Source organism: Herpailurus yagouaroundi, unplaced genomic scaffold (genome assembly GCF_014898765.1).
Source record: "Herpailurus yagouaroundi ecotype Mexico unplaced genomic scaffold, PumYag 163, whole genome shotgun sequence".
Lineage (NCBI taxonomy): Eukaryota > Metazoa > Chordata > Mammalia > Carnivora > Felidae > Herpailurus > Herpailurus yagouaroundi.
In genome coordinates, this window is record NW_024412404.1 from 42,662,748 (window position 1) to 42,679,760 (window position 17,013).

The window sequence follows — 17,013 nt, forward strand, 5'->3', positions numbered from 1 at the left end:
AATCAAAAGCCCTATATTTTTTGATCCTGGTGTTGCTATGTTGAAGAAGTCAGTTAACCTTTGAGTGTATTTACTCATCTATAAGATGAGTAATGACCTATTTTTCAAATGATATAATGAATTTGAAAACCACCTGTAACTGGCAAACACCTGTAAAAAAATAAGAGTGTTGTTATACAAAAGGGAAAAAGCAGGAAGCTACACAATTTGACAAGCTAAGTAATTAAAAAAACTATCTTATAATTATCATCAGTGTGGTGTCCTCTAATATAGTTGTTCAGGGCTCTAGCAGAATGTTCCCGGAGATTCTAATGAAAATGAATTGCTAGATAATAACCAGATAAGATCTTTACTTGAGATTGTTGCAAAATAAAAAGTTGGACAACTGTGAGATATAGTCTAGTGGGAGAGATTGATATTAATTATCTATAATTAATAATTCAATGAATTATATATATAAAATTACAACTGTGATGGGATAAGAGAGAAATGTACATGGTGGTATATACCAGGGAGATCTGGGAAGGCCTCCCTCAGGATGTAATCACTGAACTATGATTTGAAGCTTTGTGTATGTCTGTCTGTGTGTGTGTGTGTGTGTGTGTGTGTGTGTGTGTGTGTGTGTGTGTATGTATGTGTGTCTGTGTGTATTTTAACTAAAAGAAGTCTCTTAAGTATTTTTAGGATTTATTCCTATTAGTAAAGTTAAAAAATAGATTTGGTCACTTAAAACACAGTAGTTACATTAAAAATGAGTATAATAAAATCTGTCGGTGGTAATGAGATGGATATATAATACTGTCCTGAATAAAAATTGTGTACCTAGTAATTTTAGAGAAGCAGGGACACTAAAAATGGTGATTTAAAAATGCACATATGTCTACAATGTGTTCTCTTTGTGCTTTCTCAAAATGTATATCATTAAGACTCTTAACTCTTTAAACAAAAAAAACCCTTTATGGTCAGTGTAATATTGTTTCCATAACCTAGTTATTTATCTTTTTGCTAAATTGAAGAAAAAATACTCACTGTCATGTTAGACACATGCTTTTTTTGTTTGCCTGCAGATCCTCATTGAATTTTGTGCAGGTGGAGCAGTGGACGCTGTGATGCTTGGTAAGCATCTTTTTATTCTTTATTTTGTTTATTTTATATTTTAAGTTATTCTTAAAGGATTTAAAACATTTATACATATATATCTTATTGAGTGAAGTTCAATAAATTAAGAAATCAGCTTAATTACATTTTATACTTTTAAATAATCGTTACAAAATTTCTAAAATGAAATGTTAAATATATGAGGAAAAGTAATCTTTGCAGATATTTAGTTCTTCTAAAATGAATTCATTGTAAAAAAAATAAATTCATTACGTGCAGTCTTTGACAGTGATGGTAAAGATATATATATTATATTGCCGATGTGTTTTCACTAGATAACAGTGCAGATTTGTTTACCCTTTCCTTACAGAACTTGAGAGACCATTAACTGAGTCCCAAATACAAGTAGTTTGTAAACAGACTCTAGAGGCTTTGAACTACTTACATGATAATAAAATCATCCACAGAGATCTGAAGGCTGGCAACATTCTTTTTACCTTAGATGGAGATATTAAGTTGGGTAAGTTTCTTCCCTTAAATAAAACATTTGAATTTGTGCTGAGACTTTGCTCTATATGTATGTGACTTAATACTGTTTAGTTATGGCTTAAATATGTAAAACATGGAGAATTACTCCATGTTAATTTTTTAAATATTTAAATATAAATAGTGGATAAATAATTATTCATTAACTCCCATAGTATAGATAACTAATGTAAAGATGCTTCAAAAAGAAAGGATGGATTTCATTTTCAAAAAGACAAGCTTTAAAAAGACTGGTTGGGGTGCCTGGGTGGCTCAGTTGGTTAAGCATCCAGCTCTTGATATGTCAGACTAACTTAGTTTTATCTTCATTTCCAAAACTCTAGTGGGTTTCTTTTCCCATGTTTAGTTTTATACTTTATTTTATAAGTATGGAATCTTAGCTAAGCTAACAAAGTAGATCTGAAATGGATGCCTAAAATAAGTATTGAGGACTAGAATTTTTAATTTTGTTTTTTACACTGAGGAAATAAATAACTTCATAAGAAGAAATAGATGTAGATTTTAGATGGAAAACGGATTAATTTCGTATGTACACACATACAAATGGAAGATACAGCCCTCTTTAAGTGCCCCCAAGATAGGACTTTTTAAAATATTTTTAATGTTTATTATTTTGAGAGGGAGAGAGACAGAGCACAGCAGGCGAGGGGCAGTGAGAGAGGGAGACACAGTCTCCAGGCTCTGAGCTGTCAGTACAGAGCCCAACACAGGGCTCGAACTCACAAACCATGAGATCATGACCTGAGCCGAAGTCGGGTACTTAACCAACTGAGCCACCCAGGCACCTTGTAGATACAAATTAAAAAATATATATATCTAGTGCTGAAGGGGCGCCTGGGTGGCTCAGTTGGTTGAGCATCTGACTCTGGATCACAGCTCAGGTTATGATTTCATAGTTTGTGAGTTCAAGCCCCATGTCTGGCTGTGTGCTGACAGCGCAGAGCCTGCTTGGAATTCTCTCTCTCCCTTCTATCCTCCCTCTCTTTCTGCCCCTCCCTTGCTCATGCTCACTTGTTTGCTCTCTTTAAAAATAAATTAAAGGGGCGCCTGGGTGGCGCAGTCGGTTAAGCGTCCGACTTCAGCCAGGTCACAATCTCGCGGTCCATGAGTTCGAGCCCCGCGTCAGGCTCTGGGCTGATGGCTCGGAGCCTGGAGCCTGTTTCCGATTCTGTGTCTCCCTCTCTCTCTGCCCCTCCCCCGTTCATGCTCTGTCTCTCTCTGTCCCAATAATAAATTTAAAAAAAAATAAAATAAAATAAAAATAAATTAAAAAAACGTAAAAAAGATAAGTAAAAATCTAGTGATGAAGTCTAAATTTGTGTAATTTGGAAGGACATGGAAAGGACAGAATATATTTAAAAGCCATCTTGATACCAGTGATCATAGTCATTTCACTTCACTTTTTTCATGACATCAAACAGGTATAATTTGATATACTAAATTTTAATCTTTTTATTATGAAATAAAGATACAGAAAACCACAAGAAATTGTGTAGCTTAGTGATTCTGTAGCATTGTAGATGATAGCTTTGTAACCACCACCTAGGTCAAGAAATAAAACTTTGTCAGGCACCCCAGCAGCTCTTCCATGTGTCCCATCTGAATCACTGTCCCTCTCTTCTCCACAGGTAACCTTTATCCTGACTTCTATAGTAATTACTTCCTTGCCTTTCTCTTTGGCTCTATCACCCAGTGCTCATCTCTCAAGTTTAGATGTGCTCATATTTGAAATCTGATTTTCTTTTTAAGTCTCTTAATTTATAGGTCTCCCCTACCGGCCATCTCTTTCTTTTCTGTACATTTTATTTATGGTGTGCATTCCCATGAGTGCCAAAATTGGTTCTTTGGGGGCAAAAAAGATCTTAGATATTACAATGCTTAGTAACTCTGCAAAGGCCCATGCTGCACAAACAGTATATCTGTGGTGTTAAAATTCCGTGGGGGATAAGAGGATTAGGAAAAAAATGTCTAAAAAGGCTCCTTAGGAGCATGATGATGAAAAAAAGGTTGAGAAACACTGATCTATGAGACCTGAGTGTTGGACCTGTAGAGTTTCCCTCAACCTGCATTTTGCTAATTGCATATTCATGATCATTTGTAGTAAGTTCCTCTGTGTATTTCCTTCAGATTTGCAGATAAATAAGGTCTCAAGTTTGATTGTTTGGCAAGACTATATATAGGTGGTTTTGTGTCCTTTCATTGGGCGGCACATATGTTTTGCTTTTATTGTATTGTATTGTATTTATTAGCAGCTCTTGATGCATAATGCCTAGATCTGTTCTTTGAGTTGAAAAATGAATTGTCACTTTGTTTTCGTTTATTTTTTGATAATAATTTTGATAGAATTATTCACCAATTATTTCATTATTTTTATTTATCCTTATTATAAAATTAGGAATAATTATATGAAATGACACTTCCCTTCAACTGTTTGGTTATTCAGGAGTGTAGTTCATATGGACAAGACAGGAAAAATGCTTGATTCCTTCTTTTTATTTATGTAACTTGGAAGACCATGAATTGGTTCTCTCTCATCCTCAATTAGTGACCAGTATTTTTAAAAATATTAATTCATAAATTTAATTTTATAGATTTCAAATCTATAATTTTTTTAATGTTATTTATTTGAGAGAGAGCATACATGTGTGCGTGTAAATTGGGAAGGGAGGGAGGGAGAAAATTCCAAGCAGGCTTCATGCTTAGCACATAGCCTGATTTGGGGCTCGATCTTGCCATCATGAGATCATTACCTGAGCCGATAACAAGAGTTGGGTGCCCCCAGATCTATAATTTTTATCCTTATTGAAGCTTAACATTGTACCATCTTTGGTCAATGGGAGCCTCTTCATGTTGGTATATTAATCTTTTTGATATGACTTTAGTAGACTTTGATAGCTTCGTTATCAACATCATATAACAAGATGTTTCAGGCTTGTCTTCTATATTTCTTGCCTCCAACCTGTAATTAGCCATTTCTTTAAGAAGTCCTGGTTTCTTTTAGTAGGATATGGTATTTCAAGATTATATCTGGGGTACTTGGGTGGCTCAGTCAGTTAAGCATCCGACTTCGGCTCAGGTCATGATCTCACATCTCCTGAGTTCGAGCCCTGCATCAGGCTCTTTGCTGATAGCTCGGAGCCTGGACCCTGTTTCCAGTTCTGTGTCTCCATCTCTCCCTCCCTCCCTCCCTCCCTCCCTCCCTCTCTCTTTCTCCCCCGTTCCTCCCTCCCTCCCTCCTCTGCTCACACTCTGTCTCTGTTTCTCTCTCAAAAATAAACATTAAAAGAAAAAAAAGACTGCCTCTGAATGTTAGAGGTACTTAACAGTTTATGGATTGGTCATCATTCTGGGCCTTTCTAGAGGACAAAGCTAGGCTGTCATATGAGTTCCTACATATTTTCTGATCAAATTTAGGATAAGATGTGTTTTATTTTCTTTTTAACCTAACCACTCCTGTATTACATGTATATCTCCTTCTATCCTCAGAGTCCTGGTTCTTAAGGACATTGATGATAGATTTATAATATCCCATAATTACTCATTTTATTCCTGTTTTCATACGTTTAATGCTCATCACTGGTCCTTAATGTTAGTATTCTCTGTGATCATGTTGGTTGTCTGAAGTTCATTCTCTGGTAGATAACTCTGGAAGGGCTCTCCAAGTTCTTATATAATAACAGTTCCACCCATATTTATACTTTGAAGGTCGGTTTTGCTGGATAGAAAATCCTTGGCTTACATTTTGTTCCTTGAATCTGAAATATCTTACTCTTATTTTTCTGTTCTAAGTGTTGTTGTTGGAAAGTCTGATGATAATCTGATTTTATGTCTTTTTCAAGTTATGTGCTCTTTTTGCCTAGATGCCAAAGAATTTTTTTCTTCAAGGACTAATAATTTGACTATACTTTTCTCTAAATATGCTCTTATAATATTTATGCTTTTCACACTGTAGGAAAAATGTTTATGTCAGTTAATTGTAGCATGTAGTACTAGTTGTTTTGAAGTGGGTAGACTGGTTTATTTTAAAGTTACTTTTTTTTAATCAGTTCTGAAGTATTCATGATCTGAAGATGTATAAAGGAGGTTAGTATATTAATGATGGGATATTTTATTTGACAGTTATTTTGGAGGGGGTTGTCAAAATTAGGATGGTAGAGAAGTTACTCTTTCTGTTTTGTTTACCCTTTAATAAGAGTGGCCTTGTTAAAGACTTGAAATGCTTTTCCCTGTGTTAAATACAGTGAGCTTTGCTAAAAAAAACTATCATTAATACTTTTGTATCATTGCTTATTTCAAGCGGATTTTGGAGTATCAGCTAAAAACACAAGGACAATTCAAAGAAGAGATTCCTTTATTGGCACACCATATTGGTATGTATTCATCTTTATGGATGTACTACTGTATTAGTTATGTTAGAAGCTATTATCACTCATTAACTTATCTACATAATTGATTATACTGTCTATCTTTTATGTGACTTGCAATCAATATTCTTAAGCTAAACATCTTAACTTTCAATTCTCTGTCTGTACAGGATGGCTCCTGAAGTAGTCATGTGTGAAACATCTAAGGACAGACCCTATGACTACAAAGCTGATGTTTGGTCCCTGGGTATCACTCTAATAGAAATGGCTGAGATAGAACCACCTCATCATGAATTAAATCCAATGCGAGTGCTGCTAAAAATAGCAAAATCTGAGCCCCCTACATTAGCACAGCCATCAAAATGGTAAAATATTCTAAACAAAACCTTATACAAAGCAATACTTGATGTTTTATTCTTTGACCTTTTCAAGGGTAGATTTAGTTACATGGTACAAAGACTGTAATGAGTAGAAAACTTGATTTTTGGTACTTTTTTTTTTAAGAGTTAAGGACCATAGTTGTGCCTGGGTGGCTCAGTTGGTTGAGCATCCAACTCTTGATTTCAGCTCAGGTCATGGTCTCACGATCATGGGATTGAGCCCTGCTAAGCATGGAGCCTGCTTGGAATTCTCTCTCCCTCTCCCTCTGCCCCTACCCCACTCATGTGCATGTACTCTCTCTCTCAAAATAAATAAATACTCATTAAAAAAAAAAGAGTTAAGAACCATACAAACTCTTATAACTAACTCTTCTTATAAATTTGAAATCAGTGATTTGAGTTCTACACGAAACAACTGTATGTAGTACAGTATTTACTATGAGAAAGTGAGGCATATATGTGGTTGATTTATATTTGTGGAATTTAATGTAATAGAAGAGTTTTGTGATTTTTGGCATATATGACTGTATCACAGTGGCTAAAACTATGACTCTACTTATATTTAATTTTGTATTTATCTTAATATTATTTTGAAATCTTGGTATTCTCATTAACTACTTATGTTGAATTAATACAATTACATACATCATAAAATACAAGCATAACTTATCAGAATTTTGTTTGATTTTAATAACAAAGTAAAATAGAATGTCATTGTTAAAATTTCATTTTGAAGGTCTTCAAATTTTAAGGACTTTCTAAAGAAATGCTTGGAAAAGAATGTGGATTCCAGGTGGAATACATCTCAGCTACTGCAGGTAAGATTAGAGTAATATGACAACAGCAAACTGTGTAATTATTTTAATATCTCATTGAGAAGAGTACAATTTCAGATTCAGTGTATTCTCTTTTCACTGGAGTTTCCCTATGGAAACTCAGAATACATTGTAAAATATGTTGTACACATACAATGTGTACAACATACTTGAATACAAGTAAACATTTGCTTTATAAACATATATGCTGCTTTACTAAAAGGCATTTAGCTTATAAGTCATTCCTTTTGTGCTTTTTTGATTTCAGTTTGTGTTCTTTTTATTTTGTTAGTTATTCCACTTTGTTAGTTACTTGCAGTTTTTCTCTCCAGTTACTAGAAAGCAAGCCCCTTGGGCGCAGGGGTCATGAGCTAATTGATTTTTTTTTAATATTTCTTACAGTGAGGATAATGTTCAGTAAATATTGCTGACTTTTTTAAAAAAAAGTGTTAAAGTGATTAGATAATTTTGTTTTATAGCAGGACCTATTTGTAACATTTGAAATAGGAATTTGTTACATAATATAGGTGGACAAACAAAATGACAAATCTTGAGGCACTTACTGTTAGGTTGAGTTACTGTATAATTCCTGCATTACAGTGTATTAAGTTGATCTGTTTATCTCAGGGGAAAAAAGCAGAAGAAATTGCCTTCTTCTGTGCAACAGTACATCCCTAGAACACACTTTCTCTTATTATTTTTTTACCCTCACTTTAGAAGGTCTTAGTCTGTGACAGACACTGTTAAATGCTGCTGAGTATACAAAGGTGAATAAAATTTTTTCTTACTCTTAAGAGTGTTAGAACCATGTCAAGAAAGCAGTTATTTGCAAGACTCTAAACAAAACTCTAAGGCTTTTTGTAAACATTTTATTAAGGATTATACAGGATTTAAACATACTGTTGTTACTTTTAAAGAACTAAAAATGTACCAGTTTGAAACTTTTAAAATATAATTTAATTTTTTTTTTTCAACGTTTATTTATTTTTGGGACAGAGAGAGACAGAGCATGAACGGGCGAGGGGCAGAGAGAGAGGGAGACACAGAATCGGAAACAGGCTCCAGGCTCTGAGCCATCAGCCCAGAGCCCGACGCGGGGCTCGAACTCACTGACCGTGAGATCGTGACCTGGTTGAAGTCGGACGCTTAACCGACTGCGCCACCCAGGCGCCCCTAAAATTTAATTTTAATTTAACTTAATTTAATTTAAAATTTCAAACATACAGAAACGTATATGCACCTATTATCCAGATATGTGGTACCATTTTTGACCTATTTCCTTCAGATTCTTTAAAAAAGATGTATAGTTGTAGGCAGTCCCTATTCCTGCTCAATCCCCTTCTTCTTCCTTGCCCAGATGTAACATCATCTGAAGCTTTTTATATTTTTCTTACTCATGTGTTCATATTTTTACCGCATAATAATGAGTATTTTTTGTGTTTGAAATTTTATAAGCCAGCATTTCAGCTGTTAGTAAGTGTGTTCTTCTTAATGATCAAACAGCATCCTTTTGTTACGGTTGATTCCAACAAACCAATTCGAGAGCTGATTGCAGAGGCAAAGGCTGAAGTAACAGAAGAAGTTGAAGATGGCAAAGAGGAAGATGATGATGAGGAAACAGAAAATTCTTTGGTCAGTATTTAGAAAGGAAATGTCATTTAGGTAATATTGAGGGTTGGGTTTTTAGGTGTGATTGCACCTGTATGTAAGGATTAATTGTAATCGATAGCAGTACAAAAGTGTTAATTTTAGGGGCGAAGATTAACAAGTTTGCTCCTTGCTCACCATTTTTGTCCTATTTATTATGTGAAGATTTGTCAGTTCTTTATTTTTATAACTTCATCAAATTTTAATTGAGATACTAAATCATGTATGTTTGTTTTAAATATTTTTATTTATATACAAAATATAGTTTTGGTCACTGTCTTGAAGTTACGTTTTAACATTAAAAACGTACAAAATCTTTTTCAGCCAATACCTGCAAGTAAGCGTGCCTCTTCTGACCTTAGTATTGCCAGCTCTGAAGAAGATAAACTTTCACAAAACGCTTGTATTTTGGAATCTGTTTCTGAAAAAACAGAACGTAATACTTCTGAAGATAAATTTAACAACAAAGTTCTTAATGAAAAACTTACCACAGATGAACCTGAAAAAGCTGCAGAGGATATTAATGAACATATTAATGATGCTCACTTAGAAGCTATGGCTGAACTTGATAATAGGACAATAGTAATCAAGGAAAATGGCAGAGAGGAGAAGAGACCCAAGCTTGAAAGTCTGCCTGATACAGAAGACCAAGAAACAATGGACATTAATTCAGTCAATGAAGGAAAAGAGAATAATATAATAACTTTAGAAACAGATATTGAACAGAGTCTGAAACCTGAGGAAGAAAAGGATCAAGAAAAGCAACAGATATTTGAAAATAAGATTATAAAATCTGAAGAAATTAAAGATACTGCTATTCAAACAATGGACTTAGTTTCTCAAGAGACTGGAGAAAAAGAGGCAGACATTCAGGCAGTTGAAAATGAAGTTGCACTTACAAAGGAAGACACCCAAGAGAAATTGGGAAAGAATGACAAAACTCCAGAAGAAGTGATCAGCCATATAAGCGATGTCATAGGAACAAATGAGGCAAGAGACGTTGCCCAGAAGGCAGTTGAAAACAATGCTGAGGATGCTCAGAGTAATGATGGGAATGAAGTGGTTGAAGTAGACCAGAAATTAGTAAGTAAGCTCACAGAGGGTCCTGAGGCTGGTGGTTCTGAGGAAGTTCCTTTTAAAGACATAGTGGAAACTAAGGAGATAGATCAGAAGTCTTTGGAAGATAAAGATGAAGAACAGTCACTCAGCAGTTTAGAGAACATAGTGAAAACCAGTGAGGAATCTGGCACAAATGAAGGTGAGGAAATTACTGAGTCCAGTAGCACTGAAGAAATAGAGGTCAGACATGCAGTAATTTATACTGACCAAGAGGCTTTAGGAAATGAAACTCCAGATGCTCATGAAGCTACTGCTCAGATAGATACAGAGCAAAAAGCGATTCCATGTGAAGTGCCAATTGAAAGAGAACCTCCCGTGACTTCCTCTTCACAGCCTAGTGAACCTCAGCCTGTTCCAATACCCAGTATAAATATCAACTCTGAAGATGCAGAAAATAAAGGGGAAATAGGTGCTTTATCAAAAACTGAAGCCATGTTGCTTCCAGAATCTGAGAATCAAAAGGAAAATGATACTGATTCAGGCACTGGTTCCACCGCTGATAATAGCAGCATTGACTTAAATTTATCCATCTCTAGCTTCCTAAGCAAAACTAAAGACAGCGGATCAATATCTTTACAAGTAAGTGTATGTGGGCCCTTCTTTGTCATTTTGGCAATTTGCAGTTTATGTGAAGTATGTTTTGAAAATAAAACACTAAATCAGTGTAGTACTGACCCTATAAGATTCGTAAGGCCTATGAAGGCAATCAACTAAAAACCCAAGGAGAGAGATAGATACTGGATGTAATCATAAATTTTTTGGTAATATCTACCTGTTTTTGCCAACTTGATGTAAACAGTGTAAGTTACTTGGTGTGGTTGGATTTTTTTATTGCACATATTTAAATATATTTTAGCAAGAATCCATAATCTATGAAAAAATTGAGAAATTGAAAGAATGATCTCTTTAAGCACTTTTAGGATGTAAACAGCCCTCGATTTACCAGTGGTCAATAGGGTTTTGCCGTCTTGGTCATAGTCCTCACAGCTGCCATGAGAACCGATGTGGGAAAGCAAAAAAAACAAAAAAATCAAAAACTAAAATGCAAAAACACTTGGAGCTTTTAGAGCCATTCTCAAATCTTAATGTGTTTAAGAGTTACCAGGGGTATGTATGATTAGGGTTGTTAACTAGACTTATGGTGATCATTTAGCAATATATGCAAATATTGGATCATTATGTTCTGTACTTGAAACTAACATACTATTATATATCAAGTATACCTCAACATGAATAAATTATTTAAAAACAGTTTTAGGGGGAGCTATGTAGAGGTCTAGGGTGGAACCCAAGAATCAGTATTTGTAACATAAGATTCCATGGATTTCTGATACAGGTGAGTCATGTATTACTTAGAGACTCTGGGTTGACAGCAGAAAAGAGTGGAACAACTTAGGAAACTGACCTTGGGAACAGGACTCCAGGGCATAATTGCAGCAAATTACTACACATATTGCATAGATTGTCTTCAGTTTTCAGTTTATTTTGTTTCACTGACTGGACTTCCATTAATCTGAAATTTATTCACTGACTTAATAGCCTTTTAAAAAAATCCGAATACTTTCTTGAGAATTAAGGTGATATTAATTGTGGATACTTTACTAAGAACTGAAGAAATAGAAAGTTTAGATTTTCAGTGTGGTAGATAATATTTTGGGAGCATGCCCACTTTAGATTTTAGGGGAAGCCTGGATAGGGTATCATAGTCCAGGGCTTAGGAAGAGGAGCGTGAGGATACTAGCAGCCTGGAGCGTAGAATAATAAGAGGTCGCAGAACCATGCTTGGAAAGTGCCAGAGACAAACTAAAATCTAATGCATTTTGAATTTAGTATTTTCACATTCCACTTTTGCTCCCTCTGCTTTTAAACCCCTTCCCCTATATCAAAACCAAGTAATTATCTGCTGTCAATACTTACATGTTTGCCAAACTGTGTTTTTTTGGAGTGTCATACTTCTGTTATTTCTATTTGGATTTGAAAAGCATTTGGATGAGGAATGGAATTTGGTCTTGATAAAGAATTGTAGGCAATAGCCATCAGGCAGTAGACACTTTATCTTTCTAGTAACTCAAGAATCACACATTCATCTCTGTTCCTGAGATGGAGGAGGGCTCTTGATAATATTGTTGCTGATGAAATGGATTTTGATTCCCAGTCCAGGCAGTGTTTAAAAATTACCTGGGGAGCCTTTTCAAAATTCAAATTCTCAGCCACCCTCAGACCTATTGATTTAGATTCTTTTAGGGATGAGCCCCAGGCATTCCTTTAAGTGTTTTGTTAGTGGTTCTAAAACTGAAAAGCCAGAGGTATCTGAGAAGTTACAAGATCAAAAGAAGAAGAAAAATGATTAACATGTAAAAGTTATACGAATTAGTCATTTATATGAATTGTTCTTTATGATTTGTGTCTAATTATGATGTGGTATAAAAATTATATGTGTACAGTTCTGTGTTTTGTTTTTTTTTTTTTTAAGAAGAAAATGTTTTCTGTCTCCAGTATTTTCCATATAAAGCCTAACTAAAATAAAATCTCACTCAGGAAACAAGAAGACAAAAGAAAACATTGAAGAAGACCCGCAAATTTGTTGTTGATGGCGTAGAAGTGAGTGTAACCACGTCAAAGATAGTTACAGATAGTGATTCCAAAACTGAAGAGTTGAGGTTTCTTAGGTGAGTAGAGAACATAATTAAAATCGTTTTTGTGACTTCTTTTCAGTTTTTGCAAAGTATAAGAATAGAAGCAAGAGTAAAGTCTTGGCTGATTATTCTTACTACTTTTCCATTTGAAAATAGTATTTTTTAAGTTTTTAAAAAAGTATTAGTTCAAAGGTGTAATTTTTTGCTGTCTTTCCCTGTTATTGATATTAAATTTTATCAGACGTCAGGAACTTCGGGAGTTAAGATTCCTTCAAAAAGAAGAGCAAAGAGCCCAACAGCAGCTCAATAGCAAACTGCAACAACAACGAGAACAAATTTTCCGGCGCTTTGAGCAAGAAATGATGGTAAAGTTTTAGATTTTGTATCCTTTTATTAACACTGAAATTTGATGCTTTAAAAAAATTCCACTAGCATGTTTTAGAACTTGTTTGATTATTAGATTTTCTCTGGCTTTGTCAGTATTTCTGGCCTTTATTTCTTCAGTGTTCTAGATGTTCTTTTTTTCCTCCCTTTTGCCTGAAAGGATTTTCTATCTTAGGCTTCCTGTCACTGACTTATAGTGTGATAGGTGTCTTCCATTTTCCTTTGGTTAAAATTTGTTGTGAAAACCTGGAATCATGAAGCTGGTAGATGGTTTACAAAGTTCTTAGGTGGGCCTATTTCTGGATACTTTTTTAGTGTTATAATTTGACCTCTCAGATTTAGAATCCAAGAATTTTTTTCCAAATGTTTATTTTATTTTTGAGAGAGTGCACATGAGCAGGGGTGGGGCAGAGCAAGAGGGAGACAGAGGACCCAAAGCAGGCTCCACGCTGACAGCAGAGAGCCTGATGTGGGGCTTGAACTCATGAACCGGGAGATCATGACTTAAGCTGAAGTCGGAAGCTTAATTGGCTGAGCCACCCAAGCACCCCTAGAATCCAAGATTAATTTTTTTAAGTTTGTTTTTTTTTTTAACGTTTGTTTATTTTTGAGACAGAGAGAGCACAAGTAGGGGAGGGGCAGAGAGAGAGGGAGACACAGAATCTGAAGTAGGCTCCAGGTCCGAGCTGTTAGCACAGAGCCTGATGTGAGGGCTCGAACTCACATACTGTGGGATCTTGACCTGAGCTGAAGTCGGATGCTCACCTGACTGAGCTACCCAGGAATTGTTGATTACATTTGTTGGATTGTAACAGAAAATTCTTAGGAAAATAATGAATTTTTGTTCTCACTGAGTATTTTTATAGTATTGAGCATTCTATTGTAAAGAACCTTATGAAAACTGCATCTCTTTCCCCAAAAAATATTTTCCAAAGTGTTTTGCTTTTTATTTTTTAAAATACCTTTTACAAATATTTAACTCCACCTGTATCCAAAATTATATTATACTCAAGTATTATGTAAGCAGGAATCTTTTTTGAAAGATTTATAATTTCAAAAGGTTTGTTTCAATAAAAGGATGTTTAAGAATCTTAATGAGGAAGAGTAAATCTGAATATGACAAGCAATTGTACATTATTAAAATAGACTTTGGGTAACACTTTTGATTTATCAAAAGTTTATTGGATAAATACTGAAGTTTGTCTTTAGTATTTTAGCACTTTAGTACTTTAGCAACTGGATATTCTTCTGGATGGTTTAACAATTCTGAACATTGGGGCGCCTGGGTGGTGCAGTCGGTTAAGCATCCGACTTCAGCCAGGTCACGATCTCGTGGTCCGGGAGTTTGAGCCCCGCGTCAGGCTCTGGGCTGATGGCTCGGAGCCTGGAGCCTGTTTCCTATTCTGTGTCTCCCTCTCTCTCTGCCCCTCCCCCGTTCATGCTCTGTCTCTCTCTGTCCCAAAAATAAATAAACGTTGAAAAAAAAAAATTAAAAAAAAATAATAAAAATAAAAAAAAATTCTGAACATTCTATAATAGAAAAAAGTATTTTTTGTGTAGAAAAAAATGAAATGCTCATATTTTTGAAAAATTCCTTAATGTGTTTATAGCATTCCACTTGTGCAGTACTACAAAGGTTGTATGTCATATCACTACGTTTAAATGCTGGTTATGTACTCTTCAATACGTGAGTGATAGACAAGTTAAATGATCCTGAGCCACATTATTTTACAGAGCAAAAAGCGTCAATATGATCAAGAGATTGAGAATCTAGAAAAACAGCAGAAACAGACTATTGAACGTCTAGAACAAGAACACACAAATCGCTTGCGAGATGAAGCCAAACGCATTAAAGGAGAACAAGAGAAAGAGTTGTCCAAATTTCAGAATATGTTAAAGAACCGAAAGAAGGAGGTAAATGTAACTACTACTTTTAATTATTAAAGGTTGTTTTTTTTTTAATGTACACTTAAGACTAAAGAATTAGGAATAATACTTGAGAGTTAAATAGCACCAATTTATTCTTTTTTTGTGGTCTTCCCAACAGTCATGTAGGGTAGTAGTAAGGTCAGGTGTTAATCTCATTTTACTACCAAGAAGGCTGTAATAGAAGAGCTTTTTAATGGTCCCTTCAAGTTTACAGACTATCATTAAATGTCCAGCTAAGCCTTGAACCAAGTTTTCAAACTAAGTCTAATCCATTTTCCTTCCAATCTATCATTTTCCTTTATTAGCAACAGTTAAAGCCTCTGTAGAATTTTCTTCTTTCATGAAAGCTCACCATGTTGTGTTTGTAGGTGGCAACAATAATTCATCTATTTATTTGTAATATTTAATTCATGCTTAAAATTTTTTTTCTTGGTTAGCTTGATTTCCTTTCATGAATGTTGTATTAAAACAAAAGCTCAGTACCCTGGAATTGGAAATAATATCTGTAAGTTCAACAAGTTGAGAACTACTTTGAAGAATCACATGTGAAAAATACCTGTGTAAAGTCATTTGATTACAATGAATTTTTAAATTTTTCCTAAAACTGTTCCATATTGTTATAGGATCTGTGCTATTACTTACTATGAAAGATTGTCATTGATTCAGAAAGAGGATTTATATATTGTAATAGTGTCTTATTTGCCCCCAAATTAAAACAAAAGAGTCTTACATATTAGCAGAAGTGGTTTTATGATTTATTCTATACTTTTAGTGTAGGGGAGAATTTACTTTTTCGTGATATGAAAGACCCCAGGGATAATCATTATGATTAGTTCTATTAGGATTAGAATAAAAATCTCAACCAAACTAGTAAATGCATTTTCACTTTAGTTATACATCTAAAGCACCCAAGTTAATTGACTTTAGCATTTAAATTGTGTATAAAACTGAACATCATATTGCTGAACTTGAGGATCTACTTTAAAAAGCATAGAATCGAACATTAATATAGTACATTCTATAATTTCTTTAAGTAAATAATGAAATGGTCTATAATTTTATTTGATGTGACTACCATTTCTAAAAATTAGTTTTGTTACTGTTTAATATTTCACATAGTGTTGCTCTGTTTACCATGATATATGATGTTACTGAGGCTCCATGTCAGTTTTCTTGAAACTAGGGGAAGTTTTTGTTGAGAGCTTATTTTTTAATATCAGGTTAAATTTTAAAAAATTTACAGATAAATATATGATTTAATCTTAAATATATAAAAGTTTGTAGTTATTTTTACGGTTTTTGAGCTTGGAGAGTTTTAGCTAGTAGACATATTTGAGATCGCAATATGCATATTTTAAATAACTATATTATGTATTTTTTTTTCCTTATTGCTAAATTTCTTGCATTTGGGGAGTCTCTTCCTTTTAATGGTGATTTGGTTTCATGAGGGATTACTGATGGGGAATTTTAAATACACTCTCTTCAATCAAAATCAGTCTCTTTCACAGACCATCAATAGCATGTGGTGATTTGGAATCTGATTGCTTTTGGTGCTTCTACTTGTGAACACATGATTGATTGTTTTTCATAGTTGGATTACAGATCTATTGTTAGGTGGAATACATATCTAGGATTTTGAAATAATTAAGGAGCTCCAAATTATACTTCATTTTATAATATACTTTATTTGGTATAATAAATCATAGCATACTACACTGTTACTTTATGAGTACTTTATAATATTGACTTTAAAGTTGACAAGTTTGGCTTACATTGTCAGCAAAGGAGAATGTTATTCTAATGCAACACAAAATCATCAGACATGTTTGTTTTTATCACACCGTATATAAAATGGTGTGTTTGATGAAAAAAGAAAACATAGTATCCATTTATTTCTCCTTTTGTTTTCTTTTGGTCTCATTAAATGAACTTAATTTAGACTTATTTCTTTGGTTTTAGCAAGCCAGTTACGAAATTTTGTACTTTTATAAATGGCATTGACTTTCGTTATTTTCAGCATTTCAAACAATGTCAGTAGATGTGTTCAGTGCTGCTAGTAATCCTTTACTGATTGTCTTTGGATCTTTAAGAGAGA

The 17,013-nt window shown here is 34.2% G+C and overlaps 1 protein-coding gene across 2 annotated transcripts in view; it reads left to right on the forward strand.

The window, feature by feature from the left end:
- The window catches only part of SLK (STE20 like kinase), a 56,174-nt gene that overhangs the window by 20,646 nt on the left and 18,515 nt on the right, over window positions 1-17,013 (forward strand). For both annotated transcript variants that reach the window (XM_040486353.1, XM_040486354.1), the window contains exons 3-12: window positions 1,068-1,116; window positions 1,469-1,618; window positions 5,942-6,014; window positions 6,179-6,373; window positions 7,125-7,206; window positions 8,707-8,835; window positions 9,175-10,548; window positions 12,508-12,638; window positions 12,847-12,970; window positions 14,724-14,903. In XM_040486353.1, the coding sequence (XP_040342287.1) occupies window positions 1,068-1,116; window positions 1,469-1,618; window positions 5,942-6,014; window positions 6,179-6,373; window positions 7,125-7,206; window positions 8,707-8,835; window positions 9,175-10,548; window positions 12,508-12,638; window positions 12,847-12,970; window positions 14,724-14,903 (2,487 nt within the window). The remainder of the gene's footprint in view (window positions 1-1,067; window positions 1,117-1,468; window positions 1,619-5,941; window positions 6,015-6,178; window positions 6,374-7,124; window positions 7,207-8,706; window positions 8,836-9,174; window positions 10,549-12,507; window positions 12,639-12,846; window positions 12,971-14,723; window positions 14,904-17,013) is intronic.